At 39.1% G+C, this 26815-nt stretch overlaps 1 protein-coding gene across 1 annotated transcript in view; it reads right to left on the reverse strand.

Annotated features, from left to right (window-relative positions):
* LOC149221886 (BTB/POZ domain-containing protein At1g21780-like) overlaps window positions 1-26815 on the reverse strand; it is a 136047-nt gene that overhangs the window by 53994 nt on the left and 55238 nt on the right. Inside the window, exon 2 of the mRNA XM_089385267.1 lies at window positions 25632-25777. Coding sequence (XP_089241393.1) covers window positions 25632-25777 — 146 coding nt within the window. The remainder of the gene's footprint in view (window positions 1-25631; window positions 25778-26815) is intronic.

Below are 26815 nucleotides of genomic sequence, written 5' to 3' on the forward strand. Positions count from 1 at the left end.
ATTTTGAAGTAACAATTGTCTTGTCCAGGGTCTGGGAACTACTTCCCAGACATCATTCTCCATAATAGACTCATATTCTATGGTCATAGCATCCTTCCATAGTTAATGCTTGATGACATCTGAGAATGATGAAGGTTCATTTTGTATGATCGTGCTCATGATGGTCAGGTATCCCTGATACCTGTTAAGTTTCTTACTTTGATGGAAGGTTCCTCAGGGTGCAGCATGTCCTTCAGCATCATCAAGTATCCCCCTAAGCCATGAAGGCCTCTTCCTAGAAGAGGAAGGCTCATGTGGATGAGGATCAATCGGATCCATGGGTTCTTCTACATCAGGCATTGATTCATCATCCTTTTCTTTCGGTTCCCTGCTGTCGGCTTCTTGAGAGCTCCTCAAAGTCGGAAGATTGTTCACCTTGCTGAGAGCCATATCTTCGTCAAAGGTGACATCATGAGTAATTACGACTTCCCTTTGACCGACTACATAGATTCTATAGCCTTTAGTATTTTCACCATAGCCCACAAAAATTCCCTTCTTTCCAGATGCACCCAATTTATTTCTTTTCTCTTTCGGCACATGAAAATATACAGGGCTTCCAAAAATTCTGAAATGAGAAACATCAGTTTTCTTAACAGTGAACTTTTCTTCAGGAGTCTTGGAACCCAATGCTTGATGAGGGCATCGAATTTTGTACATATACGGCAGTGTTTGTAGTTTTAGCCCATAGAAACTTTGGAAGTCTTTAATCATGTAGCATGGCCCAAACAGCTTCCACAATCGTGCAGTTCTTCCTTCCCACCACACCATTCTGCTCAGGAGTATGTGGTGTAGTAGTCTCCCTCTTAATGCCAACCTCAGGTATGCCTGAGTGAACCAACTATAATATATCGGAGGTCTTGCTTTGGCTTGAGGGGAATGGTCCCCTTTTGAGCTTTCCTTTGGCACATCCCGGACATACACCTTCTTTCTTTACTTGGAATTCGGGCATCCCTGTTACCATCTATCTTACATCGGGTAGAGCTTTGTAATGAAGGTGGGCAAACCTCCGATGCCAAAGTTCGGACTAAAGAGTTGTGTCAGAAGACATGACACCTAGCGGACTTCTTGATATAATGAATCAACACTAAACCCAAGAGTAAAGGCATCTTTAACATTATTTTTCCATATACATACCGTGCCATTGCTGAAGGTTACCTTGTAGCCTTTGTCTTCCATTGCCAAGATGGACACTAGGTTCTTTTTGAGGTCAAGTGCATTTAATACATCCTGGACTTTCTAGCCTTCTTGAATGGTTGTCCTCTTCCTCGATCTCGAGCTCTCCTCTTACCTTTGCTGTTGAATTTGTCATTCCTTTGATTTGCCATAAGAGGGATTTTGATCATCGTCCCGGAGTGAGTCCTTTCTTCTCTTTGCATGAGAAGAAAAGACAGCAGGAGGACCTTTAGGCATGGGCATTTCTTGCACTTCTTCCCTTGTTTCTTCTTGAATGCATCTAGCCATTAATTCCTCGAAACTAGGAATTACATTATTGTTCAGAAGAGTAGTCCTGAACACATACCATTCAGATGGTAATCCTCCGAGAGTTGTGAGTGCCATTTCTCTGTCACTAATGGTTTCCCCAATAGATAGGAGATCGTTCTTGATCTCGATGATTCTTAAGAAATATGCTTGCATACTTTCATCTTTACCCTTCTTGATTTCCCTCAACTTATTTCTAAGAAACAAAACTTGATTTGCATCATTAACTTTAAATAAACTCACCAGTCTGTCGTAGATTTCCTTGGAGGTGTCTATATCAGAGATGTAGGCCACCAAGCACTTGTCGATAGAGTCCCGAATGATCTTCTTTGTTTTGACTTTTCCATTTTTTCATTTGTTCCAGGCAGCAGCAGATGCATTTGATGAAGGCTCAACAATATTGCCTCTTACATGGTCCAGCACTCCTTGATCTTCAAGGGTTAGATCGATAGACATCTTCCATCCGTGATAGTCAGCTTTCTCACGGAGCTTGTCTTCGGCAGGAAAGAGTGTTGAGGACCCCATAGTTATTTTAGGATAGCCTTGCCAATCTTCTCTTCAATGATTGCTCTTGCTCTTGCTCGGGCTTTGTCTTCACCTCAGCTCTGATACCATGTTAAGTTATGGTATGTTCTATGCTTATAACAGTTTACTTCTTTTTCTTATTATATTCCACCGATTAGCAATCACATCTACATAAAGTAAAGTGCAGATAGAACATTAAACGATCGACAGAAAACAAGCCAAGACAAGAGACACAAGATGTGGCGGCTAGCCAGGGACAAACCCCACAATGTGTGGGGAAACCCTTTGATCAAATCTTCTTTTATCTTCAATAATTCAGCAGAGAGAAATAGTACAATAAATCTGATTCATATCAGCAGTAGCAAACCCTATATCAGTAGCATCAGCATTAGCGGCTTCATTATCAAACTAGGGCAGACCATATCTCACAAACCGACAGTCGGATTGACTTCATTCCACCACCAAAAGTTTCGGCTTCCAGAGGAGGTTCAGATGAACCTACAGCACGGTTCAGATGAACCTACAGCACAGTTCAGATGAGGAGATCTTCTAGGCCACGCAAGTCAATCTTTACTTCTGCAGTTGCAGCTTCAGTTTCAGCAGTTTCCGACTTCAAACTACGACAGTCGATATCTTGCAAACCGTTCGTCGGATTGACTTCATTCCACCACCAAAAGTTGCGGCTTTCAAAGGAGGTTCAGATGAACCTACAGCGCAATTCCAAAGAGGAGATCTTCTAGGCCACGCAAGTCAATCTTTACTTCTGCAGTTGCAGCTTCAAATTCAACAGCTTCCAGCTTCACATGTGCGAGAGAGAGAGACCCATTTCAGCGCAGTAGAGAAGAGACTCATATCTGCGCAGTAGAGAGAGAGAGATGTGATGAGATGAGTGAGTCCAAATGAGGAAAAGTTCTCTTATATTTATACACAACGTTGGTGGGTGAATAGATGCGACTGATGGGCTTCTGAGCCTACATGAGTTGTAGGTCGGCTTGATAATAATTCCATAATCAAAATAAATTCATATCTCTATGAATACTTATCGGAATTGGATGATCTTTATATCAATCCTACACCTCTCGACGAGAGGAATCTAATAAAAATATTATTAGCCATGAATAAGATGACCCACATGAAGTTTTGCCCTGGTTGCCAATTTTAACACTCCCTCTCAACCATGGAGAACTTCATCTGCAATCTGTCTATCGGTCGTTACTGTTCATTCATAAAATGCACTGCCTTGTACAGCCTGACCCTTGCCCTGCTCTACTCTATTTTGCTTGTTCTGCTTTGTCTTGTTCTGCCATGCATTGATCTGTACTGTTTTGTTCTGTTCTACTCTGCTCTTGCATTGTTCTGTTCTACTCTGCTTTTGTCTGAATTATGAAGAGGAAGAAATGATCGAGGATGTATCATACTGACTCAAAGTCAGTCTCAGAGTATGTACCACTGGTCCCAGACCAGTCTCAACCAACCCAAAGTCAGCGTCATAGTGAGTACAACTCCAATGGTCCCAGACCAATATCATCCTCCACTGACTCAAAGTCAGTCTCAGAGTATGTACCACTGATCCCAGACCAGTCTCAACCGACCCGAAGTCAGCGTCATAGTATGGTACAACTCCTACCACTGGTCCCAGACCAGTATCATTGATCCTAGATCAATGGAGCTCATCCTAGCCTAGGGAGTACGGTAGTTACAACGATGCGTCCATCGGTACTACTATGGTCCCTAACTTCATTTCCCTGCTCATTGATCAGATGAGAGGTACTTCCCATGAGTCCCAGACTGCATGGGTAGGATGCCTCGACAGGAGAACTAATCAATCCTGTCCTCATAGGAGAACACATCAATCCTGCTACAATTGCCATGGAGAACACATCAATCCAGGCCTCACAGGAGAACACATCAATCCTGCTACAATTGCCATGGAGAACACATCAATCCAGGCTGCCATGGAGAACACATCAATCCAGGCTTCACAGGAGAACTAATCATCCTGCTACACAGGAGAGCGAATCATCTTGTCCCACAAGAGAGCGAATCATCTTGTCCCACAAGAGAGCGAATCATCTTGTTCCAGTGTGCACCACCAGGGGAGGGTGAGTCACCCTGTGGTCATATGTTGCTCCAGTAGGAACCGCAAGCCCTCAGAGCTCCCAGAGCTCAATGTATGCAACATGCAGGACCCTTGTACAAGAGTTTCTTGCCAACTCCAAGTTGTTTGGGAAAATCACAGATTAGATCTTTCCTCGGGGCTTTGGCAAGGTGTATCAACCTGTACATCATCTTAATGTGATGGAGCTTCCTTGCTCATGGACTTACCATATCCTAGATGATGTCTATCTGCTGGAGCAATTGACGAATACGGGATTCCTCAATAATCGAATCCCACCTCTGGTTGTTACAGAGAATCACAGTGGTATCCAATGTAAATCCAAACAGCTCACTGAAGAGCTTTCGCAACCAGACTGCCTCACACGAGGTCATGCTAGCAACAATATATCCTGCTTTGGTGGTGCTCAAAGCCACCGACTTCTGCTTCCTGCTCATCCAGGATATCGAAGCAGATCCCAAGGTGAAACAGCACCCAGAAGTGCTCTTACGGTCCACCACACTGCTTGCCCAATTAACATCAGTATATCCAAGTAGTCTCACATCTCCGGCAGTGTATCTTAATCCATGAGAGATTGTGTCCTGAAGACATCTCAGAAGATTCTTGGCATCAATCTAGTGAGGCTCAACCAAATATGAGCTCACAATGCTAACTGTAAAACATATGTTCGGACGGAGGTTCGCCAAGAACATCAATGCGAATGAGTTTTTGAAACTCATAGGCATTTCCCAAGTCTGGTCCGACATCACTACCATATAACTTCTAAAAGTTAAGATTCTCGAGGTAGTCACAGGCTTGCAGTTCATCATACCGAATCTTTCCAACATCTTTACCACATATTTTCCTTGAGATAGGAAAATTTCTCTTGGCTTCTGCCACACTTCAAGTCCTTGGTCCTTCATTTCAAATTCAGAAGCCATCTCCCTCTTACATTTGTGAATGAGAGGGTTTGCACCTGTAGAAAGAGGTCATCCACATGCAACACCACCATGATAGGCTTGTCATCTTCAACCTTAAAGTAAAGGTTAGGATCGACTTCACTCCTAGTGAATCCCAACTTCATCAAGTAGCTATCGATCCTCTCATACCATGCTCGGGGTGCTTGCTTCAGCCCATAGAGAGCCTTCTTCAACCTGCATACATGAGATTTTCAATCATAAACCTCAAATCCTTTGGGTTGCTCCACGTAGACCTCTTCTTTGATCAAGCCGTGCAAGAACGCAGTCTTGACATCCATCTGATGTAGGTTCCATCCTTGTGAAGTGGCAAGGGCTATGATCGAGCGGATGGTCGTATATCTGGCAACAGGTGCAAATATCACATCATAGTCTATACCTTCCTTCTGGGAGAAACCATGAGCAACAAAACGAGCCTTATACTTTTCCATACTTCCATCTGCTGCATGCTATATCTTGTAAACCCATTTTGAAGTAACAATTGTCTTGTCCAGGGTCTGGGAACTACTTCCCAGACATCATTCTCCATAATAGACTCATATTCTATGGTCATAGCATCCTTCCATAGTTAATGCTTGATGACATCTGAGAATGATGAAGGTTCATTTTGTATGATCGTGCTCATGATGGTCAGGTATCCCTGATACCTGTTAAGTTTCTTACTTTGATGGAAGGTTCCTCAGGGTGCAGCATGTCCTTCAGCATCATCAAGTACCCCCCTAAGCCATGAAGGCCTCTTCCTAGAAGAGGAAGGCTCATGTGGATGAGGATCAATCGGATCCATGGGTTCTTCTACATCAGGCATTGATTCATCATCCTTTTCTTTCGGTTCCCTGCTGTCGGCTTCTTGAGAGCTCCTCAAAGTCGGAAGATTGTTCACCTTGCTGAGAGCCATATCTTCATCAAAGGTGACATCATGAGTAATTACGACTTCCCTTTGACCGACTACATAGATTCTATAGCCTTTAGTATTTTCACCATAGCCCACAAAAAATTCCCTTCTTTCCAGATGCACCCAATTTATTTCTTTTCTCTTTCGACACATGAAAATATACAGGGCTTCCACAAATTCTGAAATGAGAAACATCAGTTTTCTTACCAGTGAACTTTTCTTCAGGAGTCTTGGAACCCAATGCTTGATGAGGGCATCAAATTTTGTACATATACGGCAGTGTTTGTAGTTTTAGCCCATAGAAACTTTGGAAGTCTTTAATCATGTAGCATGGCCCAGACAGCTTCCACAATCGTGCAGTTCTTCCTTCCCACCACACCATTCTGCTCAGGAGTATGTGGTGTAGTAGTCTCCCTCTTAATGCCAACCTCAGGTATGCCTGAGTGAACCAACTGTAATATATCGGAGGTCTTGCTTTGGCTTGAGGGGAATGGTCCCCTTTTGAGCTTTCCTTTGGCACATCCCGGACATATACCTTCTTTCTCTACTTGGAATTCGGGCATCCCTGTTACCATCTATCTTACATCGGGTAGAGCTTTGTAATGAAGGTGAGCAAACCTCCGATGCCAAAGTTCGGACTAAAGAGTTGTGTCACAAGACATGACACCTAGCGGACTTCTTGATATAATGAATCAACACTAAACCCAAGAGTAAAGGCATCTTTAACATTATTTTTCCATATACATATCGTGCCATTGCTGAAGGTTACCTTGTAGCCTTTGTCTTCCATTGCCAAGATGGACACTAGGTTCCTTTTGAGGTCAGGTGCATTTAATACATCCTGGACTTTCTAGCCTTCTTGAATGGTTGTCCTCTTCCTCGATCTCCAGCTCTCCTCTTACCTTTGCTGTTGAATTTTTCATTCCTTTGATTTGCCATAAGAGGGATTTTGATCATCGTCCCGGAGTGAGTCCTTTCTTCTCTTTGCATGAGAAGAAAAGACAGCAGGAGGACCTTTAGGCATGGGCATTTCTTGCACTTCTTCCCTTGTTTCTTCTTGAATGCATCTAGCCATTAATTCCTCGAAACTAGGAATTACATTATTGTTCAGAAGAGTATTCCTGAACACATACCATTCAGATGGTAATCCTCCGAGAGTTGTGAGTGCCATTTCTCTGTCACTAATGGTTTCCCCAATAGATAGGAGATCGTTCTTGATCTTGGTGATTCTTAAGAAGTATGCTTGCATACTTTCATCTTTACCCTTCTTGATTTCCCTCAACTTATTTCTAAGAAACAAAACATGATTTGCATCATTAACTTTAAATAAACTCACCAGTTTGCCATAGATTTCCTTGGAGGTGTCTAGATCAGAGATGTAGGCCACCAAGCGCTTGTCGATAGAGTCCCGGATGATCTTCTTTGTTTTGACTTTTCCATTTTTTCATTTGTTCCAGGCAGCAGCAGATGAAATTGATGAAGGCTCAACAATATTGCCTCTTACATGGTCCAGCACTCCTTGATTTTCAAGGGTTAGATCGATAGACATCTTCCATCCGTGATAGTCAGCTTTCTCACGGAGCTTGTCTTCGGCAGGAAAGAGTGTTGAGGACTCCATAGTTATTTTAGGATAGCCTTGCCAATCTTCTCTTCAATGATTGCTCTCGCTCTTGCTCGGGCTTTGTCTTCACCTCAGCTCTGATACCATGTTAAGTTATGGTATGTTCTATGCTTATAACAGTTTACTTCTTTTTCTTATTATATTCCACCGATTAGCAATCACATGTACATAAAGTAAAGTGCAGATAGAACATTAAATGATTGACAGAAAACAAGCCAAGACAAGAGACACAAGATGTGGCGGCTAGCCAGGGACAAACCCCACAATGTGTGGGGAAACCCTTTGATCAAATCTTCTTTTATCTTCAATAATTCAGCAGAGAGAAACAGTACAATAAATCTGATTCATATCAGCAGTAGCAAACCCTAGATCAGTAGCATCAGCATTAGCGGCTTCATTATCAAACTAGGGCAGGCCATATCTCACAAACCGACAGTCGGATTGACTTCATTCCACCACCAAAAGTTTCGGCTTCCAGAGGAGGTTCAGATGAACCTACAGCGCAGTTCAGATGAGGAGATCTTCTAGGCCACGCAAGTCAATCTTTACTTCTGCAGTTGCAGCTTCAGTTTCAGCAGTTTCCGGCTTCAAACTAGGGCAGTCGATATCTTGCAAACCGTTCGTCGGATTGACTTCATTCCACCACCAAAAGTTGCGGCTTTCAAAGGAGGTTCAGATGAACCTACAGCGCAGTTCCAAAGAGGAGATCTTCTAGGCCACGCAAGTCAATCTTTACTTCTGCAGTTGCAGCTTCAAATTCAACAGCTTCCGGCTTCACATGTGTGAGAGAGAGAGACCCATTTCAGCGCAGTAGAGAAGAGACTCATATTTGCGCAGTAGAGAGAGAGAGATGTGATGAGATGAGTGAGTCCAAATGAGGAAAAGTTCTCTTATATTTATACACAACGTTGGTGGGTGAATAGATGCGACTGATGGGCTTCTGAGCCTACATGAGTTGTAGGTCGGCTTGATAATAATTCCATAATCAAAATAAATTCATATCTCCATGAATACTTATCGGAATTGAATGATCTTTATATCAATCCTACACCTCTCGACGAGAGGAATCTAATAAAAATATTATTAGCCATGAATAAGATGACCCACGTGAAGTTTTTCCCTGGTTGCCAATTTTAACAAGATGCAACTAGACAAACACTCCAAAGCCCTGTGTAGGCTCCAACCTAACCTAGCACGACCCTACCACCCTTAAGTGTTTTCAAGCTCCAACTTGAAGAAGACTCCACACTCCTACATTGCACCACCCTGCCACCCTGATCAGCCGACAGACCACGTTTCACAATTTTCAGACTGGATCCCCCTGTGCTCAATGGAACAAATAGCATCGAATAAACCATTGGCTTTCGTCGTTCTTGTAACACTGGCACAAAGTCCTCAACAGATGCAACAGCGTCTTATGTTCAACGATCAAACACTAACTGTCAATCCCAATGTTGCACTTCAACTTTTGCATCGCAGATCTTATGTCTTGGCAAGCACGGCAAGCAGAGGGAACTGTGAGGACCCTGATTTTGGCATCTTAATTGGGTCATTGGGCACTTTGATATGTTGTGCTAAGATCTTATGAAGGATGGTCTTATGAATATGGATGCCTAAATGCAAAGGACCCCTCCTCATCATCGATTGGGTGATTTAATACGTTGGTTTCAGTCACCTAGCAATGAAGGATAATGCAGCTATTTTGGGACAATCTCATGGGAGGATTTCTTCACTCTGGTTGAAGAAGGACCATGACGATTCTTCAGAGTTTACTTTCTAATATGAAGCAAGCTTCCTAGAAGTTTGTTGTTACAGTTGTTTCGTGGAAGGTCTCATCCCTTGCATAGAAGCTCATGATTGAAAGCTAGATGATCACATGAAGAAAGGCCTCAGAGGGAGCTATAGAATCCTCGACAATATGACGTGATGACTCTCTTTGCCGAATGTCTATTGATGAAGGTAAGTCATGGCAGTTGATTATGATTATGATGACTAGGATGATGCCTTGATATATCCTTGTTACTTGAGAGGCTGCATGGAAGCTGCATGATTATGATTGATGACTTTGGCACATGGACCTAAGGAAAAGGGACAGGTTACAGGTGGCTCGATGATTATGTTTTGGCAAGGTCACTTTCCCTATATTCAGAGGGAGTTATGGACAAGCCATGTTGATTGGATTGTAAAGATGCAGCTATTGATGATGTCTGATTGATGACCCTCTCGTTTATCAATGTAAGAGGGAGTTGACTTTTAAAGTCAAGATGGAAGACCTAGCCTTGATGCACTATTCCTGCACTTAAAGGTCTGATGAGATGAAGAAGTTATTGGCTTGCATATGTATATCTTGTGGGATCCCTGGTGTTCTTGTTAAACACCCAATAAGTACTCTGAGTCGATTTATGGATGAGCCTCATATATTGGATAATTGCTTACTGAGATATCTTTGTGATTCTATTATATATAATCTGAGGTACATTTTTGGAATCTAAGATTTTATGAATATTTTGATTTGGCACAGTTAGCAGTGTGATGGATGGAAAGAGCACATCTAGTGCTATATCTCTTGATTCGTTGCTCTGGAAGCACTATTGAAGATGAATGTATATAGCAGTGAGTATGGCTTATTATGAAGCCAATTGGTTGAGGAAGCTCTTCAGTGAGCCATTTGAGCACGTGCTGGTAATGACCATTGTATATTGTGATATTCTTAAGTGGGATTCATTTTTCAGAGAATCCATGTTCCACTACAACTCCAAGTATTGGGTACCACTTTATCTTGATATGGTACATTGGAGAGCTACCAAGCTCCATCATTGTTGGTTGGATGAGCAAATTACTGTCATCCTTACATAGCCTCTTGTTAAGGTCAAGATTATCTTTCTTCAAAGAGAGGCTGGGAGTCGTGGATAGACCCTACTAGGAGGGTCCTAGTTGAACATTGAGCTTTGGGAGCTCCTAGGGGCCTAGGGTACTTCTTGGAGCTATGTGCGACCATAGGGTGAGTGGTTCACCTTCCCCTATAGGTACGTTGTGTACAGGGTGAGTGGTTCACCTTCCCCTGTGATACTCCATGATGATAGGGTGAGTGGTTTGCCTTCCCCTATAGTTGATGATATATGCATAGGATGAGTGGTTCACCTTCTCCTATGGCATATGAGCAGGATGAGTGGTTCACCTTCTCCTACAGATACCCCAGTGAGAGATGCGTATAAGCATCTGTCTATTGTCATATGTGGACATGTCAATAGGACGTGGTTCATCATTTCCACACATCAGTGAGACGTGGTTCTTTCTTTTCCCACGTGTAGGATCCTTCCTACAATTGTTGGTTGGCATGCATGTAGGACGTGGTTCATCCTTTCCCTACTCTCGGTGCATGCGCGTAGGATGCAGTTTATCCTTTCCCTACGATGGCTAACATGTGACTGTAGGATGTGGTTTATCCTTTCCCTATGTGTGGTTGTGAGCAAGATGTGATTTATTCTTTCCCTGTTGTTGCCCCAGCATCATCCTACCCATGTAGTCTGGGACACATGGGAAGTACCTCTCATTTGGCTAAAGAGTTTGGAAAAGTGGTTAGGGACCATAGCACCACTGATGGACGTGTTGACCACTGGAGTGGCACCTGAGGATTATCTGAAGACTCCATGCCCAAGGATGTACCAAAGGATGCTTGTACCATCAGAGATCATCATATCACCAGAATTTTTCAACTCTGCTTCTTCTTCTCATCATTTCCTATTATACTCAAATTTCGCAGCCCTACGAGCATATTGTATTAATGTCACTAGCATGATGAATAGATCCATGTGACAGGCCTAAGGTGTTGGGACTCTATCAGCAAGCAAGTACACCTTGGAGTGTTTATTTTACTTGGTTAATTATTCCTACTTTTTAGCAGTGAATAATTTTCCAAGTTTTTTGACTCACCGCGTTACCCCAATGTCGGGGTGACGGCTTGAAGGTTGAGCCCCTAATGCATCTTAGTGTCTAAAGTCAATGTATATTACCATGCTAGGTCATCTCGGAAATTTCTCGGAATTTCACTAGGTCTAAGTGGGATTTTTTAATAATTAAAAATTTCTGGCAAACCAGGATTTTTTAATTAATTTCTAGGTAATGATGTAAGTAAGTGGTCTTCAGAAATGTCTAGGACGTGTGACTACTCGAAATTCATCCTCACAGGCCCAACATTATCCTAGGACCCACTTTGAGGGTCAAAAAGCGACTTATAGTCCCTCAAAGGCCGATTTTTCTAATGTTAGTGGCAAAAATGAAGAAAACATCTTAAAAGAAAATGAATAATTGGAAAAAGTCAAAAGAAGTCAAATTTTGACAGGAAAATTGAGGGGAAGTCAAAGATGATGTGGCAACCACATAAGGCCCACCACATGAGGCCCAGCTCATGGTCAAAGTCAAAGGGTGGTCAAAAGCAGTCAACATGGCATGGCATCACGTTGAAGTTTGGAGACACCATGAATTATTAAAAGGTGGATTTGATTTAATCTAAAGTCTGAAGGTGAAAATTAAATGAGTGGGAGGGGACCCACTTCACTTTGCATATGCATGTGAAAATCAAAAGTTAATACCCACATGCCGATTTAATTTTCTACGCAGCTAGGAAAGGGTATACGCACAACTCAAGTTTACTCAAGGAAAATCAACGAATGACAAAAGATATTTGGCAGATTATAATTGAGAAAATTAGGGGTGTATGTCTCCATTGTTATTCACCTTTCCTTCCACTTGTACGCACATCTTCAAGGCATCTCAATGCACTTCAGAAAAGGAGATATACGCACCAGATTTGGGGGAGAAACACTGCCTATACATAGCAAAGGAAATGGACATTAGTCTAGCAACATTTTGGTTGAGGATCCTCCACGGATTATGTGAGAGTCTTCTCTTCTCATACAGCCACTTGTTACACAGTGTTGGGTCCCTATAATACTAGTGATTACCCCATTACTATTGTAGTTATACCCCTTATTTATATTGTTGTGCCCCTATTACCCCCATATTGTTATTTCTGTGCCCCATAGAATCCCTCTATTGTTATTTTTGTGGCTTTATATTATTATTGTTAGGTCGGCTGGATTATATTGTGACTCCTTAGACTCCTATATATAGTAAGGAGGTTTTGTCATTTGTAACATCCAAGAATTGTTCATTTATGTAATGTAAAGGAGGTTGCCCCCTCGAAGAGGCTGAATTCTAAGGCGTTGATCTATCTTTTCTATCTTTTCTTGAGCTGGTTTCATAACATTTGGTATCAGAGCTTTGGATTCTAGGGTTTCGCTGCTCCAAACAGGTCATCGTGGCATTTTCGCTATAACTTTTTTTCTGTGACGTTTCAGAAGTCGAAAAAAAAACCCATTTGAGAAGAAATCGCGCTGAACCTTGGTCCGAATTTCAGAGCTTTTAGCGCGATATTTGCGGAGATATGATCTGAGGAAGTTGGTCTTTTTGCAGACTCCTGAATTACATTCAAAACAGGTGACTTGGGGAAAATCGTCATAACTTTCTCTCTGGGGATCGGATTGAAATTTCGTAAGAAGGTACAGAAAGAGGACGGACTGTAGTTTCTTGTGTGTGTGTTTCAGATTCAAAGGTTGAAACAGTGACTCGTGGCACGTCGTACAAGTTCGCTCTACTGAACCAGTCTAAAAGCAAGTCACTGTGGGAGATTTCACATAACTCTTCCTTGGAGAATCCAATTTGGCTCAGACTTGTGGCATTGGAAAGAGGACACAGAAGGCTACTACAGGTAGCAATTTCAGAACTGGATGATTTGAAATTACAGAGATACATCAGATTCAATATCAGGCTTCTATAAAGTGAAAAAAGGTGTGTAGTTTTTTTAAAATTTTTGTGTAAGCTTGTTTTAATGGAATTCAAAGGGCATAGTAAAGCATTATTATCGGTAACTGATGCCCCGAGGAAAGAAAATGCAAACACCTAGTAAGGAACCTGAAAGCTCTAGCATGACTCATGAAGAAGAGGAAGAAATGCTACATGATATATCAAAATTACAAGAACAAGTGCAACAAATGTCACGCTCACAAAAGCTAACAGAAGCTAAGATAAGTGGCGTGGAATCTAAGATAAAGGGCATGGAAGCTAAGATGGATGATTCGAAGACAGATTTGAAGAGAGACATGGCAGATTTGAAGATAGATTTGAAGACAGACATGGAAGAATTGAAGAAGTTGCTACAAGAAAGGGTCACTAATGGTGAAAAGGTAGTAAAGGAAACTCATGATGAGAACAAAAGAAATGTTAATCATGATTCCATAGACGCTAATGTTGGATCGAAGAATCACCACATTCCAAAAATCGATATGAGGAAGTTTGATGGCAAAGATCCTGCCACATGGATATTACAGATGGAGCAATTCTCCGATATCAATAATGTGCAAAACGCACAAAAGGTACGTATGGCAACTGTATATTTGGAACCAAATCAGTTTGTATGGTATCAATGGCTTTGCTCTCGTAAACAATTTATCACTTGGGCAATTTTTACGGAAGAATTGATAGCACATTATGAAGATACAAAAAGCAACACTTTTTTTAGCCAATTGATAAGTCTCAAACAAAAGGGTTCAGTAATGGAGCACATTGAGGAGTTCCAAAAATTGAACATAAGGGTAAAAGATATTCCAGAGGAGCATAGGATTGATGTGTTCATAGGGTCTTTAAAGGATAATATCCAACATGATGTTCGCCTTTGGGAACCTGATTCATTAGAGAAGGCATTCAGGTTAGCAAGAAAAATGGAAAGCAAAATTATGGCAACCAGGAAGCATACCACTCACAACTATAAAGACGGAAGTGTTGTTGCCCCTAGTCTTCCACAACCTATAAGGTTGACACCACAACAATTGGAAGAAAAAAGAGCAAAAGGGCTTTGTTACAGTTGTGATAGCAAATACACTAAAGGTCATAAGTGTGCTGAGAAGAAATTATTCTACATAGATTGTGAAGAGGAAGAAGAAAAGGAGCAAGAAAGGTCAAAAGAAGAAGATATACTCCAGGAACAAAGCCTAGATGAAGAACAAATAAATCCGACCATATCTTGTAATGCATTGGCGGGAATTACCACTCCTCAAACCATCAATATAGAAGGACAAATCAAGAAGAAAAAGGTAATAGTGTTGATTGATTCAGGAAGCACCCACAATTTTATTCATTGTAGGGTAGCAAAAGAATTGAATTGCTTCCTATATCCAGCACCAGAGTGTCAAGTGATGGTTGCAAATGGAGGAACAATAAATTGCTCTGGAAAGTGCCATAATATCAAGCTATCCATGGGAGAATATGTATTGACTAGCCCAATGCTTTCCATTCCAATGGGAGGTGTGGATGTTGTACTAGGAGTCCAATGGCTACAATCCTTGGGTACAATAGCTTTTAATTTTCAAGAACTTTTCATCAAATTTTCTACGGAAGGAAAGGAAGTTGAATTAAGGGGTATTGCAGGGAAACCAGGAAAGATAATCAGCTCGCATGGTATGACAAAGCTTCTAAAAAAGGAGCAAAGAGGTGTAATTGCACAATTATGCTCGCTAGATGTTTCCACATTGGAATCATCTATTTCTCCAGATCTCCAAAAAGTCCTGGACAATCATTCCAAGGTATTTGAGACTCCCAAGGGTCTCCCACCTATGCGTGATCATGATCATGCTATTCATCTGATTCCAGGAAGTGTTCCTCCAAACATCAGGCCGTACAGATATCCCTATGTCCAAAAAAGTGAAATTGAACGTATGGTTGCAGAAATGCTAGAGGCTGGTATAATTCAACCGAGTCAAAGTTCTTTCTCAGCTCCAGTAGTATTGGTGCACAAGAAGGATGGATCATGGCGCATGTGTCCGGATTATAGGGAGCTCAACAAGCTCACTATTAAAGATAAGTTCCCCATTCCTGTTATTGATGAATTACTGGATGAATTGCATGGATCAATTTACTTCACCAAGTTGGATCTTCGTTCGGGATATCATCAAATCAGAATGAAGATTGAAGACATTCCGAAAACGGCATTTAGAACTCATGAGGGTCATTATGAATTTTTGGTCATGCCTTTTGGCCTTACCAATGCACCTTCAACATTTCAAGGTTTGATGAATTCAATTTTCAAACCATTCCTTAGAAAATTTGTGTTAGTATTTTTTGATGATATACTAATCTACAGCAAGTCTTGGAAGGATCATGTTGAACATGTTGACAGGGTGCTACAACTATTGGAGGAGAAACAATTATATGCAAAAAGATCCAAATGTTTCTTTGGAGTCCAGGAGGTGGAATATTTGGGTCATATTGTATCTCATGAAGGAGTTAAGGTAGACCCTAGCAAAATTAAAGCCATTAAGGAATGGAAAATCCCCACATCCATAAAGCATCTGCGAGGATTTCTTGGGTTGACAGGGTATTATCGCAAGTTTGTTAAGAATTATGGGAGAATAGCAGCACCTCTAACAACATTATTGAAGAAAGATTCATTTTCATGGACTTCGGAAGCAACAAAGGCCTTTGAACATCTTAAAGAGGCAATGTGCCAAGCACCAGTCTTAGCTACACCGGACTTCACAAAAACCTTTATTGTGGAATGTGATGCTTCAGGAAATGGAATTGGTGCTGTTCTAATGCAAGATGAAAGACCCATTGCTTTTGAAAGTCGTCCAATCAAGGGAAATTTTTTAAGCAAAGCTATTTATGAGAAGGAAATGTTGGCAATACTCCATGCACTTAAGAAATGGCGACCCTACCTAATGGGAAGACACTTCAAGGTAAAAACGGATCATGATAGCCTTAAATACTTTTTAGAACAAAGATTATCCTCTGAAGAGCAACAAAAGTGGGTCACAAAGATGTTGGGTTATGACTTTGAAATCATCTACAAAAAAGGGAAGCAAAATGTGGTGGCAGATGCACTCTCAAGAAAGGATGAGGATGTGGAAGCATTGTTGTGTGCCATTTCTATTATCCAACCAGATTGGATAAACGAAGCAAGGGAGGAATGGAAGAATGACGAAGAAGTGTGGGCACTTATTCGAAAGCTACAACAAGATTCCAGTACTTCTGATACATTTAGCTGGAAAAATGATTCGTTATGGTACAAAGATCGCTTATACCTCTGTAAGAATTCCCAGCTAAAACAAAAGATTCTTATGGAATTGCACACTTCTCCCTTAGGAGGGCACTCAGGATTTTTAAAAACTTACCACAGGGTTAAGAAGGAATTTTTTTGGGATGGCCTTAAATCAGATATTCAAAAGTTTGTGGCGGAATGTTTGGTTTGCCAGCAAAATAAAGTTGAAACAATTAAGACACCGGGTCTATTACAACCTTTATCCATTCCAAGCCAACGTTGGGAGGAGGTTTCAATGGATTTTATCACAGGTTTAACCAAGTCTGAGGGAAAGAGTGTCATCATGGTGGTAGTTGACAGACTTACCAAGTATGCACACTTTTGTGCATTATCACATCCATTTAAAGCCAGTACAGTTTCTACTGCATTTATGGAAACAGTTCAAAAGCTACATGGAAACCCAAAGATTATTGTAAGTGACAGAGATCCCATTTTCACTGGAAATTTTTTGACAGAATTATTTTCTTGTCTTGGTACTCAGTTAGCTCATAGCTCATCTTATCATCCTCAATCTGATGGGCAAACTGAGATAGTAAACAAATGTTTGGAAGGATATCTTCGTTGCTTTGTATCTGATAAACAGACACAATGGGTCAAATGGTTGCCTCTGGCTGAATGGTGGTATAACACTTCCTTCCATACAACAACAAAAATGACCCCATTTATGGCACTTTATGGGTATCAACCACCATCCATCACATCATATTTAAGAGAAAATTCTAAGGTTCAGGCAGTGGAACATCACATCGAACATCAACAACAAGTCCTCCAACTCTTAAAGGATAACCTCGTGTTGGCACAAAAAAGAATGAAACAACAGGCAAATCAACATCGCAGTGAAAGAAGTTTTGATGTAGGTGATTGGGTATTCCTACGGCTACAACCATATAAGCAAATGTCCCTAAAGCAAGCTAAGAAGGATAATAAATTATCACCAAAGTATTATGGTCCGTACAAGGTGTTGCAAAATATTGGTACTATGGCATACAAATTGGAGCTTCCTGCAGCTTCTCGATTGCACCCAGTTTTCCATGTTTCATGTTTAAAGAAGGTTATAGGTGACAAGCTCCCAATTCAAACAATATTGCCAGAACTTGACGAGGAAGGAAAAATTATATTGGAACCGGAGGCAGTCACAGAAACAAGAACTCGACAGCTACGAAATCGATCAATTTCAGAGTATCTTATCAAGTGGAAGAACTTATCCGCTGAAGATTCCACATGGGAGGATGAGAATTTTATGCAGAAGTATCCAGAACTACTCAAGCGTTGAGGACAACACTTTTTTGAAGGAGAGGGGCATGTTGGGTCCCTATAATACTAGTGATTACCCCATTACTATTGTAGTTATACCCCTTATTTATATTGTTGTGCCCCTATTACCCCCATATGTTATTTCTGTGCCCCATAGAATCCCTCTATTGTTATTTTTGTGGCTTTATATTATTATTGTTAGGTCGGCTGGATTATATTGTGACTCCTTAGACTCCTATATATAGTAAGGAGGTTTTGTCATTTGTAACATCCAAGAATTGTTCATTTATGTAATGTAAAGGAGGTTGCCCCCTCGAAGAGGCTGAATTCTAAGGCGTTGATCTATCTTTTCTATATTTTCTTGAGCTGGTTTCATAACACACAGTTGCTCCACAGGGATGTATGCTCAGCCATAGAGGATATTTGCACTGCTAGCACAAGGAAAATTACAGTGACACCTACAGCAACCAAGCAGCCACTTGCAAATTCATTTTCGCATTGGGATGATCACCCTGTCCACTTGTCATTTCACTTGGACATTGGGATTTGCTCCTTTTCTCTTATATAATTGAGCCTTGGGCTCTCATTTGTGTAGAAATTTTGAATAATTTAACACATATTCAATGGAGATTATCCTGATCATGTACTAATGCGGAAAACATACACAATACATAAGCTCCTCTACGTTGATCAAGAATATAGCAGCATCAATAACAATAAAACATCAAGAGCATTCACACATTAACACAGTATGTATCACGGGGAAAGCATCTCGCTAAAAACCCCAACTATCTGTATATTAATGATTGAGTCATGTAACATTACACAGCATAATACTTCTCACAAGTATCTCCACCTCTGTTACACACAATACAGCTCAGATCTGATCTCCAAATCTCTTCCACTGCTTGCCTGCCTCCACTGCTCAATACCTGCTCAAGAACTGATGAGAATTGCTTCCCAAACTCGATTTTCACCTGCAAAATAGTCACTCACTCTTTGTGGACGTGAGCAAAGGCTAAAATGCGGGCCAAATACGTGAGCAAACTCATTGGCATACTCAATCCTTTGATTGTGCAAGATCTGGTGCACAACTATAGTCACAACTGATAGCAATCTGATTCTCTACCACCTGTCCCTGTTGAACTGAACATGCACTGACATGCAACTGAGTTAACTGATGTATTCTTTAGTTGTATTATGAGTTAATAATTAGTTTAACAACTCATCATTAGTCTATCTGCAGTTAGACTAACTACAACCAGTTTAACTAAGTTAAACTGAACACAACTCCATCAACTGTACCTCCAGTCCACTAAACTCAACTCACTTGAGTTCTAACTGAAGTCATGCATGCAACAACTCAACTGACTCATAAGAAAAACGAATTTCCTTCTGACAGCTGCATGTGCCACTTCCGTAGCTCAAACTGAAGTGCTCCAAGAGAATAAGATTAAGTTTATAGTCCAAATATTATTGTGAGATAATAATATTTGACTTTTCTATTTTTGACAGCCAGTCTAAAAATAGACTTGATCACTCACACTGTGATCACTCACACTTTCATCAAAAATAGAAGTCCATCTATTTTCCCAACTTGATCAATCATCCATAAACATAGACATGATCCATATGTCTAAAAATAGACATAGTCTAAAAATAGACTTGCGCCAAAAATAGCCTGCGGGCCCACTTAGTGAAGGCGACTCTTTTCACTAAGCTCCATCATCTTGTTGCAATCTCAACAATTTGTAATCTAGAATACGAGCTATTGTGCTTAAGGACACATTTGAGGTGTTCTTCTCCTTGTGTATGGTAACTTCTTGATATTCTTGCTCTTATATTTCTACTTATTTCATTATGTTATTATTTCCATGATGTTTTTCAAGTTATGTTGATGTGTAGCTATCTCACATTAGCATAAAGATTATTTACTTGCTCTAGATAGAGAAATGTTTTAGTTGATGTCAAATATATCTCTAAAATTTTCTCTTCATTGCATTTGATTAAGCCCATGTGGATCTAATCTGTTCATGTGAAGTTGTGTAGAAAATCTTTCTTTGATCAAGCTTCAAGCATGAGGGGAAGTTCTCGGGCAAACCAACCCACTCTTGAAAGTACTCAAGGAGAACCCACATTTGTCAATTGCCAAAGTCTTATCATTCAAATTTGTCTTGCAGGGATTTCTTTTGAGCTTTGGTCTCATATCTCTTGCTTCATAATTCAATATTTATTTCTCAAATATTGTGCTTCATTTGCTATTATCTTGCTATTTTAGAGCTAAATCATGGCTAGGCAAAGAGGAGAGTTTATTCATACTCTTTAGCTTAACCTTTGTAGATTATATTGTACACATACATTTGTAATTTTATTAAATAATTTCATAGCTAACACTTGGTTTGTCTTGCAGCCCTCTCTAACTTGTTTCTTGTGACAGCTTGTGGGATTTATCATTTGAAACTATTAACAAGTTGTGTGCAGGACCTTGTGCTCTCAATTCAAGACTAATTTTCCCTCTTGGTCGCGGGCATTCAAGGCTCTCTTTGACAGGACTGCATTCCATTTTGGGACTGCACTTCTCTCTCTTGATCGTGGGATCAAGGAGGCTTAGCCTCCCTTTTCTTCTTGCCAAAAATCTAATTTTTCTTGTACCTAAAGCGAGCCCTTTGAAATTTCAGATTTCAAGGCCCTTCTTTGGCCTCATTTGCAGCAGTAATTCATCAAGGAAAAGTCTATGGTCTAAAGGCTTCATTGTAAAATATTTTCCTTGAGTTTGGAGGAGGCTTTCATGGGCCCTTGCCTCTTGTAATTTAATTAATAAAATTTCTGATTTTTGGGAGCATGGATTTTACCCATTGGCATCCCTATCTCTCCACTTTGGGGAGAAAACTTGTGGTTGGTTTGATTTGTTGATTCTAGCATCTCTTCTCACTTACATGCATGCTTTAAATTTGCTAATTAACACAACCATGCATCTCATTTAGTTTGCTAAAGTTCACTACAATTTGCTTGCACCATTTACATTAATTGCTACAAGTCACAAGTTACATTTCTATCTCATAGCAATTTATTTTCATGCAAAGCATCTCTTTAACTTGATACATTTAGCTTGGGTATTGTCTAAGTTCACTTATGCTTCATTATTTTGCAACAATTTCACATCTTAAGTTTTGATGCATTGTGTATTTGGGCAATTTCACTTTCCAAAGCAACAATTTATTTTATGTCAAGCTAATCTCTCAAGTTGAAGTCTCTTTCTTTTTTTTGCAAGGCTATTTTGAGTACAATCTTGAGTTTATTTTTCACAAGCACTGCAAATTTTATTTACATGCAAAATCAATTGCTCATAAGTTTCAAGTTTGTTTTTTGGTGGATCATTAATTTATCATAAGTCAAAGCAAATACTTTCACTTCACAATTTTACATGTTATAAAGCTTATGCAATCTTGTGTTTAAAGCATCTCTATCTTTTACATAGCACTTGCAAATTTACTTGCATATCATAGTAGGTACCGTAACTTAGTTGCACATTTAAAATCAACCTCCAAGCATAAGTTTGGTTTATAGAAATCATAAGGAAAAATACTTTCTTGGAAAGTTCTTCCATTTGGTATGAAGTAAGGTAAAAGCGTCGTGACCCTACAGTTATGAAGGTGGCTTGTCTCTTTTGTAGGGATGAAGTCATACGCTAGCTCATAAGAGTCAGGGGACGAGTATCGTTAATGACACCATTGTCTCCTCGCCCCCTCTTTCTTACAGTCACCCCAAATTTTACCCTTTGGTAAGAGCTCAAGAGGAGGACTTCTCATCTAGATTAGGCATTTTAAGTACCAAGATAATTGCATCCAAATCTAGTGTAGGTGCATTTCATATTAACACATCTCATTGTTTTACTTGCAATTGGTCATTTTACTTGTCATCGCTGAATCGAATTCTTTGTTGTGGCAAGCATTATTTCATCTATATTTTGCAAGTAGAATACTAATTGTTTTCATTTTGCAAGATATTCTTGTATGCTTTGATTTAGCAATTTATCGTATATCTTGGAGGCATCTTTGTATCTTGTATTGATTATTTTATTGTGCTAACATTTTCTTGTTTCACTTTCAAGATTACTTGTTTTGAAAGCATTTCATTTTATATTAAGCAAATATCTTTCATTTTTAGCAATACTTTAAAAGGCACTAGTCTTTCATATGCTTATGTTTATCTCATGTGTTGATGGTTGTAAATGGTTATCTCATTTCATATTGCTCACATCATATTTGTTTGTAATCTTAAGATAGTAATCCATTTCACTTTAACATTCTCCTAGAAACCTCACATCTTTAACTTAGTTTTCCTTTAGGGACCACCCCCCATAGCTAGCCTAGGAGATAGCTTAAACGGAGAGAGTTGGGAATAGGTGATAGCCCCTTCTCTTAGTTCCTTGCCACCAACCACACCTTGTGGGGTTAAAGGCTTTTCTCACTAACTATAGGTAGGTGTAGACAACAAGGTCAACAGGACACATTGTGTACTGCCGTATTCCTTATGACTAGGATGCATGGTGTTCAACAACTTGATTTGGGATCAAATCCGATTGGGGTTCTACCCCTGGTCTGACTTTTGCCAGTGGAGAGTGGCAAGGCCTTGTGACTCACTCTCGATCAATTCTTCTTCATTGTTACATCAGTGTCCAGCAAAGTAGAGATGAGATGCAAAGATGGTATATGATGACATGATGGCATGATGATGGATGGATTGGCAGGTGGAATTCTCCCTAGTTGAAAGGGAGAGTTAAAATTGGCAACGAAGGCCAAATTCCACTATTGGACAACTCATTTGATGGAGATGATTATTGCATCAAATTCCTTTTTTCGAGAGGACTAAAATTGACCTAAAAATCATCAAATTTGGACAAGCAGAAATGTGTTTTTGAATTTATGCCCACACGTGCAAATTGTCAAAGTTGGCCACATCTTCATGTAAGCTCATGAAGCCCAAGAGCCATGTCACTTCACCCTCAATGATTCGTATAAATAAGAGAGACCTCCAACCTCATATGGCACCTCACTCACTCACACATCCTTCTCTCCTCATCTAATTGGTTCGTCCAATTTATTGGGTATCTCTTTTCCTCACACGTGTGGCAGCAAAAAGATGAATTGCAAGACGAATTACAGGGCTGAAATTTCAGAGACTGTTGCAGGTTTGACCAGCGTTGACTGGGGGTGGTTTGACCTCCTTTGACTGCGGTTTTTGTACCAGAATTTCGTTTTTGGCAGGCTGCATCTATTGGCTCAGGAACCGAGGCATTTTGTTGACTTTGACTGCAGAACAATCGCAGGTTTGACCAGAGTTTTCCCAAGTTTGACGGATATTTTCATGACTATTTTGGGCTGACTTTGACCACTTCAGAAGGCTGAGTTTGACTACCTTTGACCAAGCTCCATAGAGGATTGTTTTCTGTTGCATTGACCATCATTGACTTTCTGGTTAGGGCAGAATTTCACTGTTGTTGACTGCAGATTTGACAGGGTTGTTTTGACTCTAATTTGGCAAGTCAATTTTGACTTTTGTACTCTCTCTCTCTCCGCTGAACATTTGATATAATAATAAGAAGAATTGATCAAAGGGTTTTTCCATGGCTCCGCCAAATCTGGTGTCCTCTTGTCTTGGCTTTTCTTCTGCATTTATGTTTGATGTTCTTTCATCAGTCACTGTAATATGATAATGGTTAATGTGATTGCTAATGGATTAATGGAATTAATAATGGGCTAATAGATTAATGAACTAACTAACCTAAGCAAAGAACATGATAATTCAAAAATTAACAGGTCATGGTCCTTGGTATGGGAGCCTACACTGTTGTATTATAGTTTGTTAATATAACTATGTTACCGGATCCGTCAACCCTGATGGCTGGATCCGCAGATCCCCGGATCAGAAACGGATTCGGATCCGGATCCGTAGAGATCCGTCCGTCTTCTCTCCGTGTGTAAATATATTGTATGTCGGAAAAATGTTCTCTCGGTGGGTAGAAAACTGTAATTCAGCACAAAATTTTAAACAGAAATATTAACGCAAGTGAATTTCGAATGTTCAGAAATGGTTTAAAAATCCCTCTGCGAAAATAAACTGAGTTGTTGGACGTCATAATTTACATTGAAATGTATTATTTTTAATACAATATGTTATAAACTTTAATTCAAGTGAATGACGCTAATGATAAGACCGAGCGGATATGAAGTCCAAGAGGGAGTTAGCGGGCCACAATTTATTTGACTGTATTATAAACTTTAATACAAAGATATATTATAAACTTTATATTATTTAATACAAATACATATTATAAACTTTATATTATTTAATACAAATATATATTATAAACTTTAATACAAAGATATATTATAAACTTTATATTATTTAATACAAATACATATTATAAACTTTAATACATGTGACGTCAAGATTATAACCTACTTTTATTTATTTAGAAGATATTTTATTTAAAGTTTAAAAAGTAAGTTTATATTTTAATAAATTTTCAAGTTTAAAAATAGTTTTTCTAAAATAAGTTTAATAATTTGCTTAATATAAATAGTTATAACTAATAATTAATGTTTAAATATTTATAAATGATGCATTAATTATATTATGATTAACTTAATAATTATTTTTAAAGTATTATATTGAATTTATATATTTAAAAATTTCCATATGTTTTTTTTTTTTTATATAAATTTAATTAATATTTATAAATGATACCTTAGGAATTACTTATATAATAATTATTTATTGTATATAAAAATTACATATTAAAAAATTATGTTTTTAATTTTATATTTATATAAATTTTAATTTTAAAAATTATAAAATATTTTATATTTGCTTGTACTTGCCGTTTCCGGATCCTGGCTTTTCAAAAAACTGGCGGATCCGTATCCGAATCCGGATCCGGATCCGTATCCGGATCCGTATTCTGGTAACTTAGTAATATAACGAAGAATGGTTGAAAATTTTAAAAATTGTCATGTGCACTAGTTGATTCACTGATGTGTGTACATTCTGTTGTGCAAAGTAGGATGGTTGAGGCAATTGGGTATGTTTGTGTCAAAGATTCTAAGACCAATCCTAGATTCGCAAGTGCCATGGAAAAACAACAGTATGGACCATTGAACTGGCACTTGCTAAGTTCCAACAAAACAACCCCCTTCTTTTTTCCCAAAGAGTGTAAAGTCTCCTCAACTCTCTTATGTTTTAACTAAATATCATTGTAATCTATTTAAAAGAAACCAAGAGAAAAGGTTCAGTAAATTGATACAATATTGTTGATGTAAAAAAGCATGGGCAAAAGAAACAAACAGCTTATTATAAGGAAACATCAAAAAATTATTGTGAAAAAAAAAATAATAATAAGTAATTATCTTTAGCTTTCTTCAAGTTGAGAAATTGAGTACAAAGCTACCAAAAAAAATAAAATAAATTAAAAAAATATCATATCCACAACCTAAGATCCAGTATAGGAAACAGAGTGGGAAGAACAGGCAAGAGAGAAATATGAAGAAGTGCTTTATAAACACTCATCCCTAATACTTCAATACTTCACATACCTGGTGATGTCCAAGGTCGTCGACTTACTCCTACATTGAATATGCGAAGCACAAATGTTGCAATTGGTGGTTGTTCTTTAGAAATGCGACCAGGCTCAGGGAAAAGACGAATATATAGATACCTGTTCTTCTCAATTGAAAAGTGCCTGCACAGCAATATTCTGTTGATCAAGCAAACAACTTACCCTCAACTGTGTGAATTACTAAATAATATGTGATAAGCATACATGAGATATAATTGCTTTCAATTCAAAACAATGCAACTACCCACAAGTTATTATTGTCAATATGTCATAAAAAAGAAGAAAATAATAAGAGTTATTATATCTCAGATTTGATTCTAGCTAATGCAAAGCTTCTACAATTTTGATAACTATGTAATTTTGGCCTATCCTAGATATCAAACCTAGTATTGGCAGATTAGCTTTCAATGCATGGAGGGCATTTAATTGACTGCCTGCTGGCTAATTAGCTATCTTGGATGAAAATGCATTTTCATATCTCAGTTCTGAAGCAAGATATAGACAACCCTTTCTCAAAACATTGCTACTACTCTAAGATATGAGTCTAAATATCTAATTTCATAGATAAGTGTTAACTCTGACATAGGATTTATCTTGATTCCTATGAGTATGAATACATTTATGCAAACACTTCAAACTGATACATTTGGAGGAGTAAAAACAAGCTTAATTGCATTACATTTCTTAATTCTGTTTTTACTTTACAAACTTAAGTGCAGAGCTTACAGGACCAGACAAGAGTCAAGAGTCAAGACTAACAAAGGTTATAACTTACAAGTTATAACTACATACTGATATCAGCGATGACAAGGATATAGATTTGAAAACTGGGCACTAGAATATGAACCATGTTCTGAAAATCAAGAAGATGCAGTAACTGAGATACGTATTCTGATATGTTGCACAAGTTTCTAAAGACAGGAACGGGAAAAAGCTGGGTATGAGTGTTTGAAACAGCTAGAAGCTCCTCCCCAAGTTGCAAGAAACTGAGAGTTGAAAGAGACAAAAATATTTTGTTTATATATATATATATATATATATATATATATTTTCCCCCATATATATGTGGAGGAAAACACACACATATATATAGAAAAGGGATATATATCCCTTTTATATATATCTATATAAGGGAATAACTACATACTGATATCAGTGATG

The sequence above is a fragment of the Pinus tabuliformis genome, chromosome Q, assembly GCF_031772625.1.
Source record: "Pinus tabuliformis cultivar Carrire ecotype Pingquan chromosome Q, CPIR1, whole genome shotgun sequence".
Taxonomy (NCBI): Eukaryota; Viridiplantae; Streptophyta; class Pinopsida; order Pinales; family Pinaceae; genus Pinus; species Pinus tabuliformis.